This window comes from Accipiter gentilis, chromosome 12 (assembly GCF_929443795.1).
Source record: "Accipiter gentilis chromosome 12, bAccGen1.1, whole genome shotgun sequence".
Classification (NCBI taxonomy): domain Eukaryota; kingdom Metazoa; phylum Chordata; class Aves; order Accipitriformes; family Accipitridae; genus Astur; species Astur gentilis.
This window is the reverse complement of record NC_064891.1, coordinates 29,962,871-29,980,390: the sequence shown is the minus strand read 5'-3', so window position 1 is coordinate 29,980,390 and position 17,520 is coordinate 29,962,871. Positions and strand designations below refer to the sequence as shown.

The 17,520-nt window shown below is 45.1% G+C and overlaps 1 protein-coding gene across 16 annotated transcripts in view; it reads left to right on the top strand.

Annotated features, from left to right (window-relative positions):
• Positions 1 to 17,520, top strand: part of EPHA5 (EPH receptor A5) — a 201,098-nt gene that overhangs the window by 115,099 nt on the left and 68,479 nt on the right. For 11 of the 16 annotated variants that reach the window (XM_049815029.1, XM_049815023.1, XM_049815028.1 and 8 more), the window contains exon 5: positions 3,035 to 3,370. The exons of the other annotated variants lie outside the window; for them this stretch is intronic. In XM_049815029.1, the coding sequence (XP_049670986.1) occupies positions 3,035 to 3,370 (336 nt within the window). The remainder of the gene's footprint in view (positions 1 to 3,034; positions 3,371 to 17,520) is intronic. 16 annotated transcript variants of the gene reach the window in all.

The following is a 17,520-nucleotide window of genomic DNA, read 5'->3' as shown; positions in this document are numbered from 1 at the left end:
GTTAAGTACAGTGGGGGAAAAAATATAAATACATTTTTATTTAATTTTTGCAGTTCCTTAAGCATGTTTTGTAAGTAATGATTGGTAATTTTGAAATTAATTGTGCTGTGATGCAGTCTGAAATAATTATTGCCCTCAGACAAAACAAATGTTTGGTCCTGATGGGCATTTGAGAATTCTCCTAATATTATTTATTGTCCAGGAAGTAATTGCACTTTGTTTCTTCTAAACTTAAGTAATCCTAGCTTCAGTTCCTAGCACAACATCTCTTTAAATTCAAAACATAGTTACACCCTTTTTTTTTTTTGCCTCCCATCTCTGTCAGGTAACCCTATTGCTGTTCAGAGCATACTGGGGAAATATTTTTAATAGTATGACACATGGGACAAACTGAAGATTTTATAGTATTTAGTGTAGTATTCTACTCGCAAAAAGTTTACAGTTAACTATATTCTGAGTGTTTACATATATATATTTGTATCTTGAAGGTAGTTTCTCTCTCAAGTTATATTTTAAAATATGTGCATCAGCAAACAACAGGTTTGCTCTCTGTCAAGAAAAATACCAATATCTTTGTGTTCAGAAAGTATTTGCCTCTGGTCAGTAAATTGTGGTGCAGAAGGGGTGAATCTTACCTCCTTAGGGTATAAAGTAGCAAATTAAAAAAAAAATAAAAATATATATATATGTATAAAGAAAAAAAAAGTAAACTAATATCTTTGTCCTTGACAAAAGGAGGTTGGAAATTAAAACAGACCTTCTTAGCAGACCTAGGGCCCCCCTCTTCCAAAGGTAAAACACTGTTTTGTTCTTGCAGCTGTGATTTATCAAAGTTTTACCCAAGTGCGGTTTCAGGATTCTTGAAGTAGATCTTGTTAGATATCTGTAGACTACTAAAGACCTTTCTCTGAGCCCCTGTGAGAATGCTAATTTAATCGGTTATGAAGTCCCACTAGCTTCAAAGCACTTCCACTGAAGTTGATGTTTTTAAGCCTTCAAGAAGAGCAGCTGACTCTTCTGTACAAAGCAAGTAAAAACCTCTGGTGACTTTACAAAAGCAATAATTTATCCCCTGTTAAAAACACATTGTCCAGTAAGTGTTTCTTGTGCCTGACTTCTTTATTTTTTCCTAGAGTGCTGGTAGCAGTAAAAGGGCATTCATCCAGTGGAAGAAAAAATAGGGCAATTTAACCGTTAAAAAACATATTAAAAAAAACCCTGAGTGCGAGATACATATAACTCCACACAGCTCCAGTGATGAATTTCATCGTTACCATTATATCAGTATGAGTATGACAGTGCAGAAAATAGTCCTGACTTGGACTGTACCTTGGTGTCATTAGCTAAATAGTGCTGGTTCCCACAGCACACAGCAAGCGGCATGCTCCGAAGTGGTCTAAAGTGATCACAGAACAAAACAAAGCTGATCTGCCATTTCCTAAACTAACTTAGATTTTGTCTTCAACTGCTTCCCCCGCCCCCGCCCGCCCCGAAGGAAAAAAAAAAAAACAACCAACATATCAGGATTATTTCTTCTGGCAGCGGGTTTCTCATTGAATCAGAACAGCTTGACTCGAAATCGTGACTGTTTTATCAGTGTTGCCAATTTTATAGACTTAAAAAGGGGAATAGGGAAGGGAAATAGAGGAAAATGCTTCTGGTTTATAAGATAATTTCATTTTTGCAACACTGCCTGTTTTAAGTAACGAATCGAGTTTAATTATCACAACAAAATGAGAAGATGACAGCCTAAGACAGGCTGTTAAATTCATATGGATTTCTAGCTGGTGAAGCTACTTGTCGGGCTTTTTTTCAAGGAACTGCTCATGGGTTTTGACGGCTTCATTCAAACTGAAGGGGAGTGTGTTCCCTTCCCTCCTCTACCTCCCTTAGAAACATCCCAATCTTTGCTGTATAGCTTCTGGTGATGCCGTGACTAAAATCCATCCCGGCTTGCTTTGATAAATCTCTCCTTTCTTCCTCGTTCATTAGCATTCCCTGAGTATATAACATGTGGATCTCTTGCATGAGATTCCTGCTTGTCCTTTCACATTGTCTTCAGGGTATATCTGCAGCTTGCCCTTCATCTCCAACACAAGCCTGTTAGGAGAAAAAAAAAAAAAAAAAAAAAAGCTTGCAGCACCTTCTGCAAGTAAGCGGTCTTGAAGGTGTCTCCAGGTGGGCTTCGCTTGCCTAGCCATGGCCTTTTCCAGCAGGATGAAGGAAAACAGCTCACATCTTGCAGGAGCTGTGGTACCTCTGCAGCAGCTCTTCCTCCTTGGATAGCCCTGCCAGCACCGTGCTGGCATCCTGAGTGGGGAGGCTTGGCAAAATAAGCAAGCGTGGTGTGGCTAACCAACCGTGCTAGAGCTTGGCAGGGACCAAGAAGGCTGCCGTTGAGTAGCCAGATACGACTGTGTTTGCAGTGGCCCGTGTAGATCACCATCTGCTTTGGGCTACATTGAGCATCTCACTTAGATGTGATTTGGATGCCCAAGCTTAGGCTTCGCTGTTGCCAAATAGCTGATGGGAAGAGGTGGGTGCACGCAGAGGAAAGTTTTGGTGTCTGAGTTGAGTACCTAAGTGGCATGAATACCCCAGTGCATGTCTGGCTTTTAGGACCTAGGGCTAGTAATATAGGGGCAGTGGGGTGAGGAGGGGGGATCTTGCCCCTGGTGAAGCTGACAGTGACTTGGGCAGAGCAAAGATTTGCAGCTCCCTTCACAGGAAGAGCAAGGAGAGCACCAGAGGCAATGCCCTGGGGTGGAGTGCTCCTCCTGTTGGGTTTGAGCCAGCGCCCTGTCTTGTCCTCCTGTGCAGGCGGCTGCATCCCAGCACAGACCCTTGAGGTGAGGTGGGAGTGCTCAAAACAAATCCCCATTTTCCCAGGTCTTCGGGTGCTGCTGCAAATGGTCCCTGTGTATTTTCTGGCACGTGAGCAACGGGACATCTCTTTTCAGCCTAGAGAGTAGTAGAGAGCAGGATGACTGATGATACTGTTTTTACCATGTGTTTTTCTCACTTTACAAACCAGGACCCCCCTCTGCTCCTCGGAGTGCCATCTCAAATGTTAACGAGACTAGTGTCTTTCTGGAATGGATTCCCCCTGCTGATACTGGTGGAAGGAAAGATGTGTCTTATTATATTGCATGCAAGAAGTGCAACTCACACTCAGGTCTGTGTGAGGCGTGTGGCGGTCATGTCAGGTACCTCCCCCAGCAAACCGGCCTGAAAAATACCTCTGTCATGATGGTGGATCTGCTTGCTCATACAAACTATACCTTTGAAATTGAGGCAGTGAATGGAGTGTCCGACCAGAACCGCGGAACCCGGCAGTTTGTGTCTGTAAATGTAACCACAAACCAGGCAGGTAAGTGGATCTTCAACCTTGGGAAATGTCTGGGGTGGGAGCCCGAGCCAGTCAGACCCGGTGCAGACCTCCCTTTGAAATGGGTGGAAGTCCCCAGCATGGAGGGCTGGACTGTGGCCTCTTCAAATGTGTGTGGGGAGGTGGTTGTGTCTCATAGGTTATAATTACTGCAGTCTTCAGCATGTTTCCTTCCAGCAGGACACACTTTTAGGATTTGTGGCTTTTTCCTTTTATACCAAGCTACTTGGAGATCCCTCCACTTCTTTGCATTTTGGTGTATCCACCTACTAAACCAGAAAGAAAACAGTTGCCTCTCCTGTTGGGAAAGGGAAATTTCTAAGAGTTAATTTCGATTCCAAATGCCAATGGTTAAAAAGTTCTAACTTTGCAGACGGTTACCCTAAGAAAATTGTTTTGAGTGTCTTTGGGAAAATTTAATCCCTTTTCTGCACTGTGATGCTAAATTGACTGGCCTCAGGCTGGTGAGATATGGTATGCTGTCACTGCTTCTCCAACAAGGTAGGGCTGAGATGTCAGTGCCTATTGTCTCCTTCTTGGTTTTGCATTGTACAGGCAGAGATCATGTAGACTGGTTTGTTCCTTTGTCCAGGGCTCAGATCTGTCTGCCCCTCCTTTGCCCAGCGGTTGAAAATAGCTGTCGCCTTGAACGCAGGCAGGGCGTTGCCATTGTCCCCTGTCATTTGGAGGTGTGATGGGAGGCAAAACATGATTACATCTCCTTCCATGCGCATCAACACACCAGACACATCACATGGCTTCTGTAATCCCTGGAGACCTTTCTATCCTCCTTTTCCTGACCCTCATGCTCTGTGTTTTAGGGTCTCTCCCTTTGCCTACCTGGCTTGCTTCCTGCCATTTAATTCAGGCCTCCCCAGTGGCACTTCTCTGCTGCAGAGCCCTTCCAGGGATGTGAACTGGTGGCATTTGGGACCGTGAGGACTGTGCTGCCAGATCACTGGAGCCACCCCTTGCCTTCTCCTTACAGATAAGGCTTAGCCGGGAAACCTGGTGCAGTATGCAGCATAACAGCTAGATGGAGATTGGCAGATCCTCGCTGTGGAGCAGAAAAATGCTAGCTGGAGCAGGGCTGCATTTCATTCCTGCTACCCAGGTGTACACGCGTGGGCTTGGCAGCCAGCAGCAAGAGTGCGATGGCATTGCACTTCATCAGATACCTGTCCTGGTAATTAGACTGGATTGTTGAAGTGTTGGACAAATCGTTCGGATATAGCTCAAGGAGAGGAAATAAAGGCATGCCGGGGTTGCTGCTGATGGATGTGGCAGGAAATCTTCTGGCGAAACATCAGTGGATGTCAGTATGACACCTGTTGAAGGCACCTGTTCAATGCAGATCAGTGGGTGTCACGGTCCTAATGCTGTTTACTGTTTTCCCGTTGTGAAGGCTGCTGCCAGTAACTCTGTTGTTGGAAAAAGTATATTTTCCTGTTAGTGGGTTTGCATTAGTATTTCGTCACTGGCATTGGATTTTCCCTGATGCGTGGAGTTAAATCCACATAAACCTCAGTAAATGTAGCTGCACGAGAGGAGATGATACATTGCTGATCAGTGCAGACTGTGAGGAAATGGTCCTGGTTTGTGGGTTATGTCCCAGACTCCCCATAGTTGCAGTAGGATTTATCCTCATAGCTGCCTTCCTGTGCATCAAGCCAAGAATAACTCCCTTGCACAGTTATCATCTCCAGTCTTGTATTGAAAGGTCCGTTACAGGAAATGGTGGGCTTGTGACGAACATGGCTCATGCTAAGGACAAGTGGGTCAATGTAGCTTCTGGTTCAGTCTCGCTGTTTACCCTGGTGGAGCTGCAATCAAGGGAGATAGTAATGGATCAAGCCATGAGTGTGGTGTTTAAGTTGCAGCTGTATGCTCTCGTGTTTGATTCAGCAGGAGTTTGAATCAAACCTCTGTCCAAAGCAAGGCGTAGTGACTGTATTTTGTTGTCTCTGGCCGGTCCCACCACTTGTTCAGGAGGAGAACCAGGCCTGTCTGCTGGAGCTGTAGCATCAAACGTGTTTCCCAGTTATGTGCTGTTGCAGCACTCCCAGGGGTGTGATCATCAGTTTGTCCGTGCCAGAAATAAAGCGGCTGTAGAGGGGGACTTTGCAAATCAGACTAGCTGCCAAGCATGGCAAGTGGATATCTGTTTTCTTAAGGTGCCTCCGAAAAATGTCCTTTGAGGCAAGTAATGGAGGTGTGCAGGTGGAGTGGTCCATGCCTGGCCATGCCCAAAGATGCTGGATATCTCTGAAAAAGCCTCACCTTCAGCTATCCTCTCTCAAATAAGAGCAGGCAGGGCACATGGGGCTTCAGGGAGTCTCAGCCCACTCAGGGCACATGGGGGCTTCAGGAAGTCTCAGCCCACTCATCTTCTCTCTGAAATTACCACCAAGAGATGCAGCTCTGGGGCCTCATCCTTTCCCTCGCACAGGTTTTCTGATGGTATGATTATATTTTCATGAAGGCTGGTGTAATGAAGTCGAGTCACTAAAGGTAGTGACACAGGGCCAACTGGAGCAGTAGGAGAAATCCTGCTACAAGAACTGCTGGCTGCAGAAAATGAAAAAATTCCATGCTGTGGGATAGGTCTGGCTGTTGGAGTCCCACTGGCAGGTATTCACTAACCCAGCACTGCAGAGAAATGCCAGGGTCTGTTTGGTTGGTTTGGCTTTTGTCCATCCCAAAAAGACCATGCTAATTTCAGGACTGCAGAGAATGCACAGGCAGTGGGGTGCTGAGCACGCACCACCTCTTCTGTGCATGGGAGCTTTTCGCAGCAGAAACTACTTCTGGTTTGGGCTCTCAAAGGCACTGCTTCCTGGAAAAAAAAAAGTGGTTTTCTCCAAAATAATTTGTCTCCCTTTCTCTCTCCCCAATTTAAAATAATGAGAAAAAGAATTGGCACCAGCAATCAATCTGGCATTTTCAGATTGATGTAATTTTCCTCTGAACTTTTGAAATCAGATTTGGAAATACAGCAAGGAAACAGTAATGTTTTGTGCACAAGAGGAGGCAGGCAGATCAGCTAATCTCAGCTGGTGACGCCAGCATGTTTCTTCTCCCCCAGTCCCTGGGGACCTGATGGTACTTGGGATGGTACCGGTCCACATGGGCACAGTGACCTTAGGCTCCGGATACAGGTTTAGTTCCCCTGTCACCTTCTTGCAATCCGCAAACCTCTGTGGGATTTTGTAGATGTTTTCTGCTGGAAAACATGTATCTAGAAGGGGTGAGCAATGCCACAAGGCAGGGGAGGTGGAAAGCGTGCTGGCCTCCGTCGTGACTACCCTAGAGCTGCTGCAGGCAGGCAGAGGACCTTACTGCCTTCGCAGGCACGTGGGTTGGCCAAAGCATGGTTCTCACCTATGGGATTGCTGCAAAACACGTGCCCAAGGGACTTCCCAGCACAGATGGCAGGGAGCCATCTGTAATGCACTCTCACAGCGCATTAAAAAGTGTGCCTCATGCACGTGGGCTGGAGCCCAGTGAATAATTCATAAGTGGCAATGATGGGATGGAGTTAGCCATCCTTTTCTTGCTCATGGTTTTGCTCAGGTTTTCGTATTTTTGAAACCGCCACCTATTTAGGCGGTTTCCAAAGAGCAGTCCACGTGTGCCGCTAATATTGAAGTTTGCTTTTCAGGTGACAACTGTGTGATGTTTGTGTTTTTTTTTCCCAGCAATTTCACCGAGCTGGATGATTAAGTAACGCTGTCACTCTAGACAGAGATGTGCATCTCCCTTGAGGTCTTTCATCTTATCTGCCCTGTATACAGAAAGCACCTACCATGACGTCTCGGTCAGAGACGTGTGTCTCGTAATGGGTCCGTAGGGAGCAAGCAGTTGTGATTCATGGTTGCCTGAGCGCCCGTTGTATCATTGTAGGAGCACGCTGGGAAGATGCAATGTTTAAAATCTTTCTAGGCTTAAAACCTGCCAAGAGTATTCACTTTAAGCCAGCCTAAACAGCCAAGCAATTTTCTTTGCTTTTCGTTTCCAGCATCTCCCATGCTGGGCATGGCTTCAGGCATGGAGCTGGCCTGGAGGTGGGGGGTGTAAGAGTGGGGTGGTTCTCCTGCTGGCATCCCAAATGCCACGGACTCCTTTACGCTTAAAGACCTTCTCTGTGTGTGTTTTCAGATAAGACCCCTGCCTGTTTTCTGTTTGAAAAGTCAGAAGCTAGCGTTCAATCCCCTTCTGTGACCTGTGTGATATTTTTGAGCCTTTTGGGGGAGAAGGGGAAGAAAGATCCCGACGTGCTGCTTGCTAACAGAGGAGGAGTTAACATGTCTAATGCCTCAAGGAGTCTGCATGCCCGAGGCCAAACCAGAGATACAAGTTGCATCCTGTGGTGCAGCAACGCTATTTAAGCAAAGGTATTGGAGGACAGGACCTGGCAACCCGTACTGCTGCCTGGGAGGCATGGCTAGATTCTTCCTTGACCAAAAAAAACCACTAGATGCTTGGAGCAGCTGGAAAGCTCTTGGAGCAGGGAGGTGTGCTAAGAGTCATGATCCATGCTCTGATTGTGCAGGCTGGGATGCCGCAGTGCGGGGGGAGCAAGGGAGGTGTTTTCCTTAGCACTTGGGATGTATTAGTCTTTGAAAAGCAGCCAGGGGCGATTTGGAAAGGGAAACCTGCAACACAGAGCTTGTTGCAATCTTATGTCAGCAGCTGCGTGCTCTTGAAACCGATAGACTGCAGCCCTGGCACAGTCTGGGAAGAAAACACCAGAAAATGAGGCAAGAAGATGGCTGTGCTGGGAAGCATGTTTCAGAGATTGCCTTTGGGAATGGACAGGTTTAAGTCCTGTAATGTTCAGGGTCTGATTCTTGCAACTTTCAAGTCTCACAGGCTTGTTTGGTTTGGCTTGAGGAGGGGGGCAGCTTGCTTATTTTCTTTAGGAGTAACGAAACATTTCGAAGAGGGTGCAGCAGGTTGGATGCATCTCACATGAGAAGCAGGACTGGTTTTGCAGCTCTACTTCTCAACCAGAACTGCTGACCCAGGGCCTGCAAAAGCTTAAGCAGATGCTTATTTTTGGAAAACTCCCTTTCTGCAGCCAGGGTGGTGAGCAGGCCTTGCCTGGAATGTCCATTGTAACGGTATTTGATCCACTGAGCTGCATCATATTCCCAGCAGTGGTCAGTAGCAGATACCACAGAAAGGGTATGAGCACGAAGCAGACACGTACCAATGCTTCCTTAGAGTGCTCTCCAACCTCCGGGGACAACCTTTTTGTGCTTTATAGCCCTTAATGGATTTTTTTTCCCATGAATTTGTCTAATCATTTTATGAACTCCCAAGAAAATTTTAGCAGCTGCAGGCCATTCTATGTGAATTCGGTATGTCTGATAGTTTAAGCTGTGCTTTAGATTCACATTGGTCAGAGAGGAGCTATTAGTGGCATAAATAGAGGGTTTAAGGCTTACAATTGCCCATCTATTTGGAAAGCACTGTCATTTAGAGATGCCGCACTAGCTTCCAGAGTATTAGCACAGGTATTGCAGCATTTAACCTAGAATAATGTAGTCTTAAAAGCAAAGTGTAATCTTCCATCCCAGGATGGGTGAATACAGGGATATTTTAATAAGCACAGGTAAACTAGTACTGCCTCGAAGACCGTGGTCTCCATTTAAACTGCGGCGCACCTGGGACTGTAGTGTGTGACAGCATGGCTGCCCCTTGCAGCAGGATCCTTCTGCTGGCTGTGAACACCCTTCGTGTCCAGAGAGATGCAAAAATGAGTACTGAGCTGCTAGTGAGTGTTCAGGAAGAGAGCATAATTTCATTTGTGAAGTCCTGTGCATATGCTGGTAATCAGCTTCAAGAAATATTTTGCTTTATTTTTGAAGCATGGTCACATGTAATCAGGGAATGCGATCGTAGGTAGTTAAAAAACAAACACACTGGCAGAGCAAAGTTGAAGGCCACTGTTGCACAAAAGGTTTATTGTTTGACTTTTTTTTTGTGATGGCCGCATTTATTCTGAATGCAAAATCTTCATCCACCATCCTATTCCAGAGTCGTGAGTTCACCCCAGCCCAGATGGCTGGGTGTCTGCTACCAAATGAATTATGGATCAGCTGAATATTTTACAGTTTTATTTATAACTCCCCAGTTGGTAATTGCTACTTTTTCATAGTTTGTTAAAAGTCTTTTTGTTATACTTGGGGTATTAGAAATACATGCTTGAATATTGAAATAATTCTTTGGAATATGAAAAAAAAAATCCCCCAAATTACAATACAACTTTTAGTTAGAGGTCTTTTTTATTCTTGAAGTGTGTGAGACAGCCCTGTTGTTGATATATGAGGAGATTAAAAGATGAAATAAAAAGCATTTTCCTGCATCTACAGACAGACCTTTCAATCTTGACATGAAATTAAAACGTCTTATGTATAGATGAAAATAAAAATAGTAAGAAATAGTCATCCCCATCCATCCTCCTAAAAAAGGGAAAGTGAAAGGTGCTGAAGTTCTCGTGATGAGATTCAACCAATGATATCTATTGCATGTTGTGCAGTAGGGTGCAGGTTTTACCATCTCCCAGTGGCAGTGAGACAAATATCTTTACGGTAAAGTGATTAGTCTCCTTCAAAGCATGCTGCTTGTGACGCAGTTGCATGAGCTACAAAAAACAAATGCCAGGTTACACCTGGGGAAAACTTATCCATGGACTGCACCCAGAAGGTGCCGTCCATGAAGCTGGGTACAAGGGAGCAAGAGCTGCCCAAAATACCCCGCTTGAGGTGCTGCAGCCAGCAGGACTGACACTGATTCCTCTATAATATCCCAGAGCTGCTGGGATCACCACCAGCAGCATAGACTCAGGCTTGGGCTAAATTAGCAGAGATTGGGCAGCCCAAGACTGGATTTTCAGAGGTGTATGAGGAGCAAATACTGACATTTTCCAAAAAGTGTGGAGCAGGCTGTGTGTGGTAAGAGCTTCACAAGGTCAGAGCTGTAAGAAACTTGTGTTTTTTGCAGAGCACCACTGATGTTACATTGCAAGAGTGATAGTGCTGTTTTAAAATTTTATTTCCCATTTTGCTGGCATATTTTTAAAGGATTGCCAAGTAATCTTACATTAATCTAATTCTAATCACCTTAAACCACAGTCTTTGGGGCCAAGGAGTTCTTTTTGTATTGTGCTGAGCACAGTACTTGGCAGAGAGCAAAAGTAAAGCATCTAAAATGGTTTCACTGCCCAGATGACATCAATGTATAGATTATTTTTTTCCTGTGAATGCAGCTTCTGAATTTTACTGCTAATAAAATCCTATTCAGCTCTTTAGTCTCAGTCTGCAAGCTGATAATTCCTTTGTCCGATATGTTATTTCTCTGATTTTAGCATTAAAGGTAGCTTTAGATTTTTAACACTCTGTAGAGATGATAGTTCTGAAAGTGCTCTTAAGACACCAGGACTCAAAAATAACCAAAAAAGAATGTAAACATACTTCCAGTGCTGTTCAAGAAATAGCAGAGGACTCGTAGGCATTTAATAAACGTCCCACTTGCTCTCTGGCTGCTGTTTCTTTACCATACCAAGTAAGTTCTTTATAGTAATCTCCCTCAAAAGTTAAATATAATGGTGGAGGAGCCAGAGTAGTTCGAAACATTTGCGTTTTAGTAATTGTGCATTGAGTGAGCTGTGCTATAGAAATACCGCTTAGGGTGTAGCGACTTCACAGGGCATTTGTCCTTTCCCATGCAACTTGACATGCTGGTAACATGAATTTGAATGAGCATGAAGGTGTAAGTACGCACATGGCAGTGTGTATGCATTTGTGTGTGTGTACAAACATGCAGGACACATGCCGGGCAGAAGAGGGAGGTTACCCATGCTTGTTTTATGTGGTTATCTGTGGCAGCTTTGTAAAGCTCACATGGTTCAGATGCCTTTTGCTCTTGCTGCCCTCATACCAAATTGCATGCTAGCTGGGCCTGTGTTCAAAGAGGGTGGCTTTCTGTGCTGCAAGGCCACCCGACAGTTTTCTGACCCTATTTTCCTCCTGCCTGCTTTCTTTTGCCTTGAGCCCAGTCTCTCCTTAATATGCAGTTTGTAATTTGTCTATTTATTTGTTCATTTGGCCAGATTTTTTCCCCTCGGTTGCTGATTCACCTGGTGTCTGCACACACGGAGCAGGCCGGCTTCTGCATCCTGGGAAGGATTTTGCTGTATCCAAACTGAGGTCCAGCTCACATAGTGCATGAATTACAGGCTTCCAATGAGTATTTTACAATGTCAGGCTGAAATGCTTTTCTCCCTTGGATTGCTTGTTATTGGAGAGGTGTGTTTCAGGGAGGCTTGGAAGGTTTTTCCACATCTTCTGCTGTGGTTGCTATTACAGTGCACTTCAGCAGCAAACCCCTTGCTTGTTCCTCAAAAGACATCTGAAATGCTACTTCTGGCACTTGTATTTCTTGCAAAGAGTTACTGTAATAGCAGTAACAGGGCTGGCTAGTGCTTTATCCCAGCTTACTGCCCCTCCTCTCTTTGCTGCAGAGCGGGGGGGAGCGCTGGAGAGGTCTACCTGGATACCCAGGAGCAGCGCCAAGGTGACAGACAGCCCAGCAATAAACTCTATTTCTGCCACTGCAGCTGGACCAAAGTTCAGCTACATGCAGATACTACAAAAAGCTCAAGAGTTGGAAGGCTTTAATTAAATAGCACTTCAGATGTGCTTATTTGCTGGTATGACAGAATGCTTTCTGCATCTCCTGGTCCTGGTAGAACAGTCCTGATCAAAGCAAGTAACTAATGGGATTTCTGGCTAGGTCAGTACAATAGAAATCACCAGAAAGAAAGTGTTATTATTTATTTATTTTCCTGCTTCTTCGGGCTTGATAATTTTTAAGAATACGGAGTCTGATCAAAAGGCCCTGTATGAATCAATGCAGGACACCCACTGGCTATGGTGGCACTGGGTGAGGGTTTTCCTGCTGCAATGCAGCAAGCTGAGGCGATGCATTGCTCTTTGCCGAGAGGTGCCGAGCGCGCTGGCCTGATCCTGTAAGTGCTTTGGCTTGGGCAAGCCTTGGAGAGAGTGCTGCTCTGTGGAAATTGATGGAAACATTTGCAAACTCTGTTATGCATTTGGCAAAACTCTCCCTGTGGGTTTTGGCCAGGGGTGGTGGGCAAGTCAAGTGGTAGAAGGGGCCCTTTTCTCCTGACCCTTTAGCTCTGCAGGACCTTTGGCAGAGAAGAGATGAAGATGCTTCAAAAGCAAATTTGCAGAATTAGGTGGAAAATGCCAGTGGAAGGCACCAGCACCCACTTGCTGCCTTCCCAGGAATACACATTGCAATTGCCCATCATGCTTCTGCATCCTGCTGTGCAAAATTTGGGCATCTTTACTCTGTGCCCCTAAATGAAATGAAAGGAAGCAATGTTGAATCAGGTAAAAGCAGAAAACTGGGCTTGCCCTCCCTCCTTTGGTTTGCAAGGACTTATGGGACCCTGTGTGCAATTCCTTCATAGCTTCTTCCCAACTTTCTGCAATCTTCCTCAATCCAAGACGAGAAGGTGGTGCTCAGCCAAGTAGATTACTAATTGTGCTATCTCCTGAGTTGTCTTTCACACAACTCAGCATTAGTGTGGCTTATTACAGGGGACTGATCTGCACCACACCGTTATCCTGTCATCTCCAGGGCTCTGCCTTCCCCATGATGGGTTCCTGCCTTGGATCATTAAACCATGCAGCTCCGTGCTTCTGCCTTGTTCTCCTGAGGGGTGACACCAAGAGCGTGAAATCGCTCGCTGACCTTGCTGGAGACTTATGGTGTGAGCCTCTAAATGCCTGGCCATGCAAGGACAGTTTCCACAGAGAGGTGCTCTCACCCAGTTCAGTAAACTGGAAGACTATTGCTGCAGAAATGACCGAGTTATTTAATTTATTGTACGTCTCTTTGTGCCAGGTGTGACTTGGTCCCTGCAAGGAGATGGAAAGGAGGTGGAGGATGGCTGGGCAAGGATGCACATGAGGGCACAGACCCATCTCCGCCTTTTCCAAAATTGCAGACAGCAACTAGCAAAGCTGGGTGTGCGTGAAGGACAAAATGCCCTGGGCTTTCGGCAGAGGTGATGCACCAAACCCTCCGCTACATGTTGGCTGAGGCTTTGAAGGGGACTTACGCCAGAGTCAGATAGCCTTGCAGGGCTTCAAGTGCTATTTGCAAGCCCTGCAGAACATCTCTATAAAACAAAACAAGTTGCCATAAAGTAGTCAGGCAGTTGATAACTATTGCTTGTGCTCAAAGAATAATTGTGCATCTGTCGTGGCCTCACACTGTTCCTATATCTTCTGATATTAGTCAGTGAATGATGACTGCTATTTTAAATTCAGCTTGTACAGTGTCCGGTTCTTCATTTAGGACAAAATACGGAAGGGAAATACATGGTTGTTATGCAAATGAATGCAGTAAATAAATGCAAGTTGGCTCAGCTTTCTTGTGTCCAGACCCGATGGATACAGCATCATTGGAAGGGGTGCCTAATGTCAGTAAATCACTATTTCATTGCCTACAACTTATGCGCTGCCTTTCATCAGGGAGGCCTTTCAGGCGTCTGGTTTGTTGATGGGGAAACTGAGGCATGGAGTTGCAGTGTGACCGGCTCGAGGGCACACACGAGGGCTGCGACTCTTGCTGCTCCTCTGCCCCTGCTGAGCCCTTCCCATAGGGCTGGAGCCCTGAGCTGCGCTGGAGATGTTTCCTAACCTGTTTGCCACACTGACTTTAAGAGCAGATAAGAGGCTGGTCAGAGTCCACTGGAGATGGGCTGACAGGTGGGTTGAGTTTTGGGGGTTTTTGTTGGGTTTTTTTGGTTTGGGTTTGTTTTGTTTTGCTTTGCTTTTCTGAATTGCTTTCAGTATTGCTGTGATTTCGATTTCACAGCAGCAAGAAAAATAGAAATGTCAGTCAACAGTATATTTATCCAAAATGTTTAGTGAGCTAAAGTATGCTGAATAGCTTGGGGAAAAGTGTGGCGTGGGGTCTGTTTGCTCCCAAATCTTAATTGCAATAGTGAGAGTTCCCTTCTTCCCTCTTTTACACCATCAGTCAGGAAAGACAATTTTTGATCCAAGTCCAGCTGAGTGCAAGGTATTGCCTGCAATACATTTGGTTGGTGAACTGTGCTTTGTTTGCTAAAAACGGAGCCATTAATAATGTAACATTCCAAGTGGATGCAAATTCCAGTGCCCAGGCGATTAAATGTAACTAAAATCCCAATCCTTTTGACTTTCTGTCCAGCAGGAGAGCAATTGCTACCTCTTCAGTAAATACACTGTGTTTTATTTGGCCTTTGGCAGTAATAGTATTTAGGGTAGCTTGGCAACTATTCACTGATGAGGGTCCAAAAAAAGCACTTAACAAAATCAAGGGATAATAGTAATGAAGTGCTAAAGACACTGACACTTTGTTTATCCTCTCGAGAGTTTAGCAAAGATTTCAGCGGACCCCCTCCTGGTTTCTCTGCCTCTCTTAACTTTTGAACCTGAATCATGAGACTGGCTGCCTCCTAGCCAGGGGCATCACCGCACAGGGCTGTGTCAGGCTGTCCTCCACTGGGATGCTGTGGTCCAGGGTCATCCAGCTCTCTGCTTCCCAGTCCCCGTGGCCGAGACCCAGGCGGGTGCCAGAGGGGCTGCACCAGTGGTTTGGTAGGAGAATATGGAAATACCTGAAGTATGGGGCTCTCAGGTCTCCTGCCTCTGTGTCTCTGGCTCCAGCTACTCTGCCTCATAGAAGTAATGATGTACTTCTCGGGATGGGGCACGCATGTGACTCCTAAAGCATTTGAGCCTGGAAGGTCTGTGCCCTTTTCCATAGCAGGAGAGATTCGGTGCCACAATTCGGAGCAGTGGTCCAGCACGCACAGCAGCCACCTTCTGCCTTTGCCAGGTGGATGCTTGAAAACTTGAGAGATGCCTCGAGTCAGACTTTTTTATAGCTGCCGTTTGGCTGAATCCAGGAGTGTTTTCCTCTCCAAGAGAAGCAGCGGGTACTTTTCACAGACCAAATGAAGCCACCTGTTGGGTCGACTGGGCTTCGTTCAGTCCCTGGCAGCCCTACGTAACCTTTAGGGCCCGAAGGAGTCTTTGAAGTACCATTGAATTTCATTGTTAATGTCTCAGTCATTTACCCTGAATGGAAGAAGGTATTTTTTTTCACTCGCAGGCATGAATAAACTCTATAGATTGCAGGAAATAATCCCTTTTAAAGGAGAGTTAAAAATGCTGTCTTTTAGTATAACATGGGAGGAGGCAAGAAAAAGGAAACCTGGTGCTGAGCTGTGCCTAGGACTGCTCCAGCTCTTCTCAAAAGCACTGGATTTTGTTCAGTGATTAGAAACAGAATAAATCAGATGAAAGGAAAGGAGCTGATGACAGGGTGATAGAAGTGTCAGAGAAGGGGAGGGAGTGGCAAAGGAAAAGCACATAATGTGGGTGACTTTAATTATGTGGAAGGTGGGAAGATTGACTTCCCTGTCCTGAGCAGGGTGTGTGAGAAGATACATTAGTCTATATGCTATCAGGGGTTGATGAGGTCTTCTCGAAGATGTTAGTAGTTACTTGGAAGAAAAAAGGTGCACTCACTGGCAGTATTTATGAGAGCTTTAATTAAATTTCACAGACTGAGTTCCAATTAGAAGGGAAGGGGGAAAAAAAGAGGAAAGAGAAGATGTACAGCATGTGTTAAGATCACAGTGATAAATCTATGGCTATGGATAATGGTAAACAAGGTAGCTGTACATCATGGCATCATTTGCGCACTTCTATTTTTAGGTGTTTATTCCAACTTCCCCCCCATCACAAGTAAAATGCTCATAAAGGGGTCAAACACAGGCCTCCGTTACTCATCTTCTAAGATGGAAGGCAAAGATCATTTGCAATTGCTGCGGTACAAGGCTATTACTTTTTTTTTGCCAAATCATTAACTGTGTCATAAAACAGCACTCCAGAAAAGGCAGACAGAGACAGATCGCAACATTTGTCTCTGTGCTCATGTGAACAGTGGAAAAATACTGCTATCATTAGTGCATCCTTTCACATTATGTTTAATGCTGCAGGTTCCCACACTTAGAATCATAGAATGGTTTGGATTAGGTTCACGTTATCCTTGTTATAATCTCACCTAATTGGCTTCTGACCCAGATGACCATGATGTCTGTTTATTTTAATGTCAGGTGGTAACACTGAAAGGGGAGATGTATAAATTGCTCAGCACTGGCTTCTCTTCCCACTGTAGTCAACCAGGGACTTTGCGATTTACTTCACTGCAAGGACGGTACCTCCGTGTCTGAGTGGCTTTGACACAACTCTCTCATTATGTCCCTCTCACACGCCTTGGAAAGAAGCTTTTCTGTACTCTTTACTTATGTAAGCTGTTTGCCAGTATCTCTGCAGGCGAAGCAGGTAAGAGATGTGTTTTGTCTAATGACATTGGCGTTAGGCACGGGGAATACCTTGGATCTTGCAGTATTGTTAATTAAATGTAAGTCTGCAAACAGTTCATGACAAACACTGAAATTGTGGCTGGAGAATAGCAGGAATTAGCTAGTGAGATTGCTTTCATTTCAGATAACATCATTCCTCCCACTGATTAATAAAAGCGCTAACAATGTTTCTTAATAGCAGTGAAATGGCTGCAGTGAAGCCCTGGCAGTACTTTGGTGAATGGGAATTTTTGCTTTTCTGCAATTCCACAATCACACTTGGAAAGTTAAAAGGGATCAAAGGAGGAAGCTCCCTTTAGTGATGTTGAAACCAAAATCCTTGTTTATTTAAAAGTAGCTATGTCAGGAGTAAGGTTTGATGGAGTATAATTGCAAAGTTCTTATTTGGCAATTAGTATCTTGCGGCCATATTAATGCTATTAAGAAACAGGCATAATTGCACGTAGGATGCGTATATTTATCATGGGAGCTGGCACTTCAGACCATTAGGAAGTATCTGTAACTTTGCTGTATGCTGCACGTAGATTAATCTAGTTTAGGAGACTTAAGAGCCTGTCAGAGAGATGTTCCCATCATCTGAGCGGTTGCGCTGTCAAGTGGTAGGAGAGCACTTGGAGAGGCACCAGATGTTTCCCATAGCCCTGCTACAATA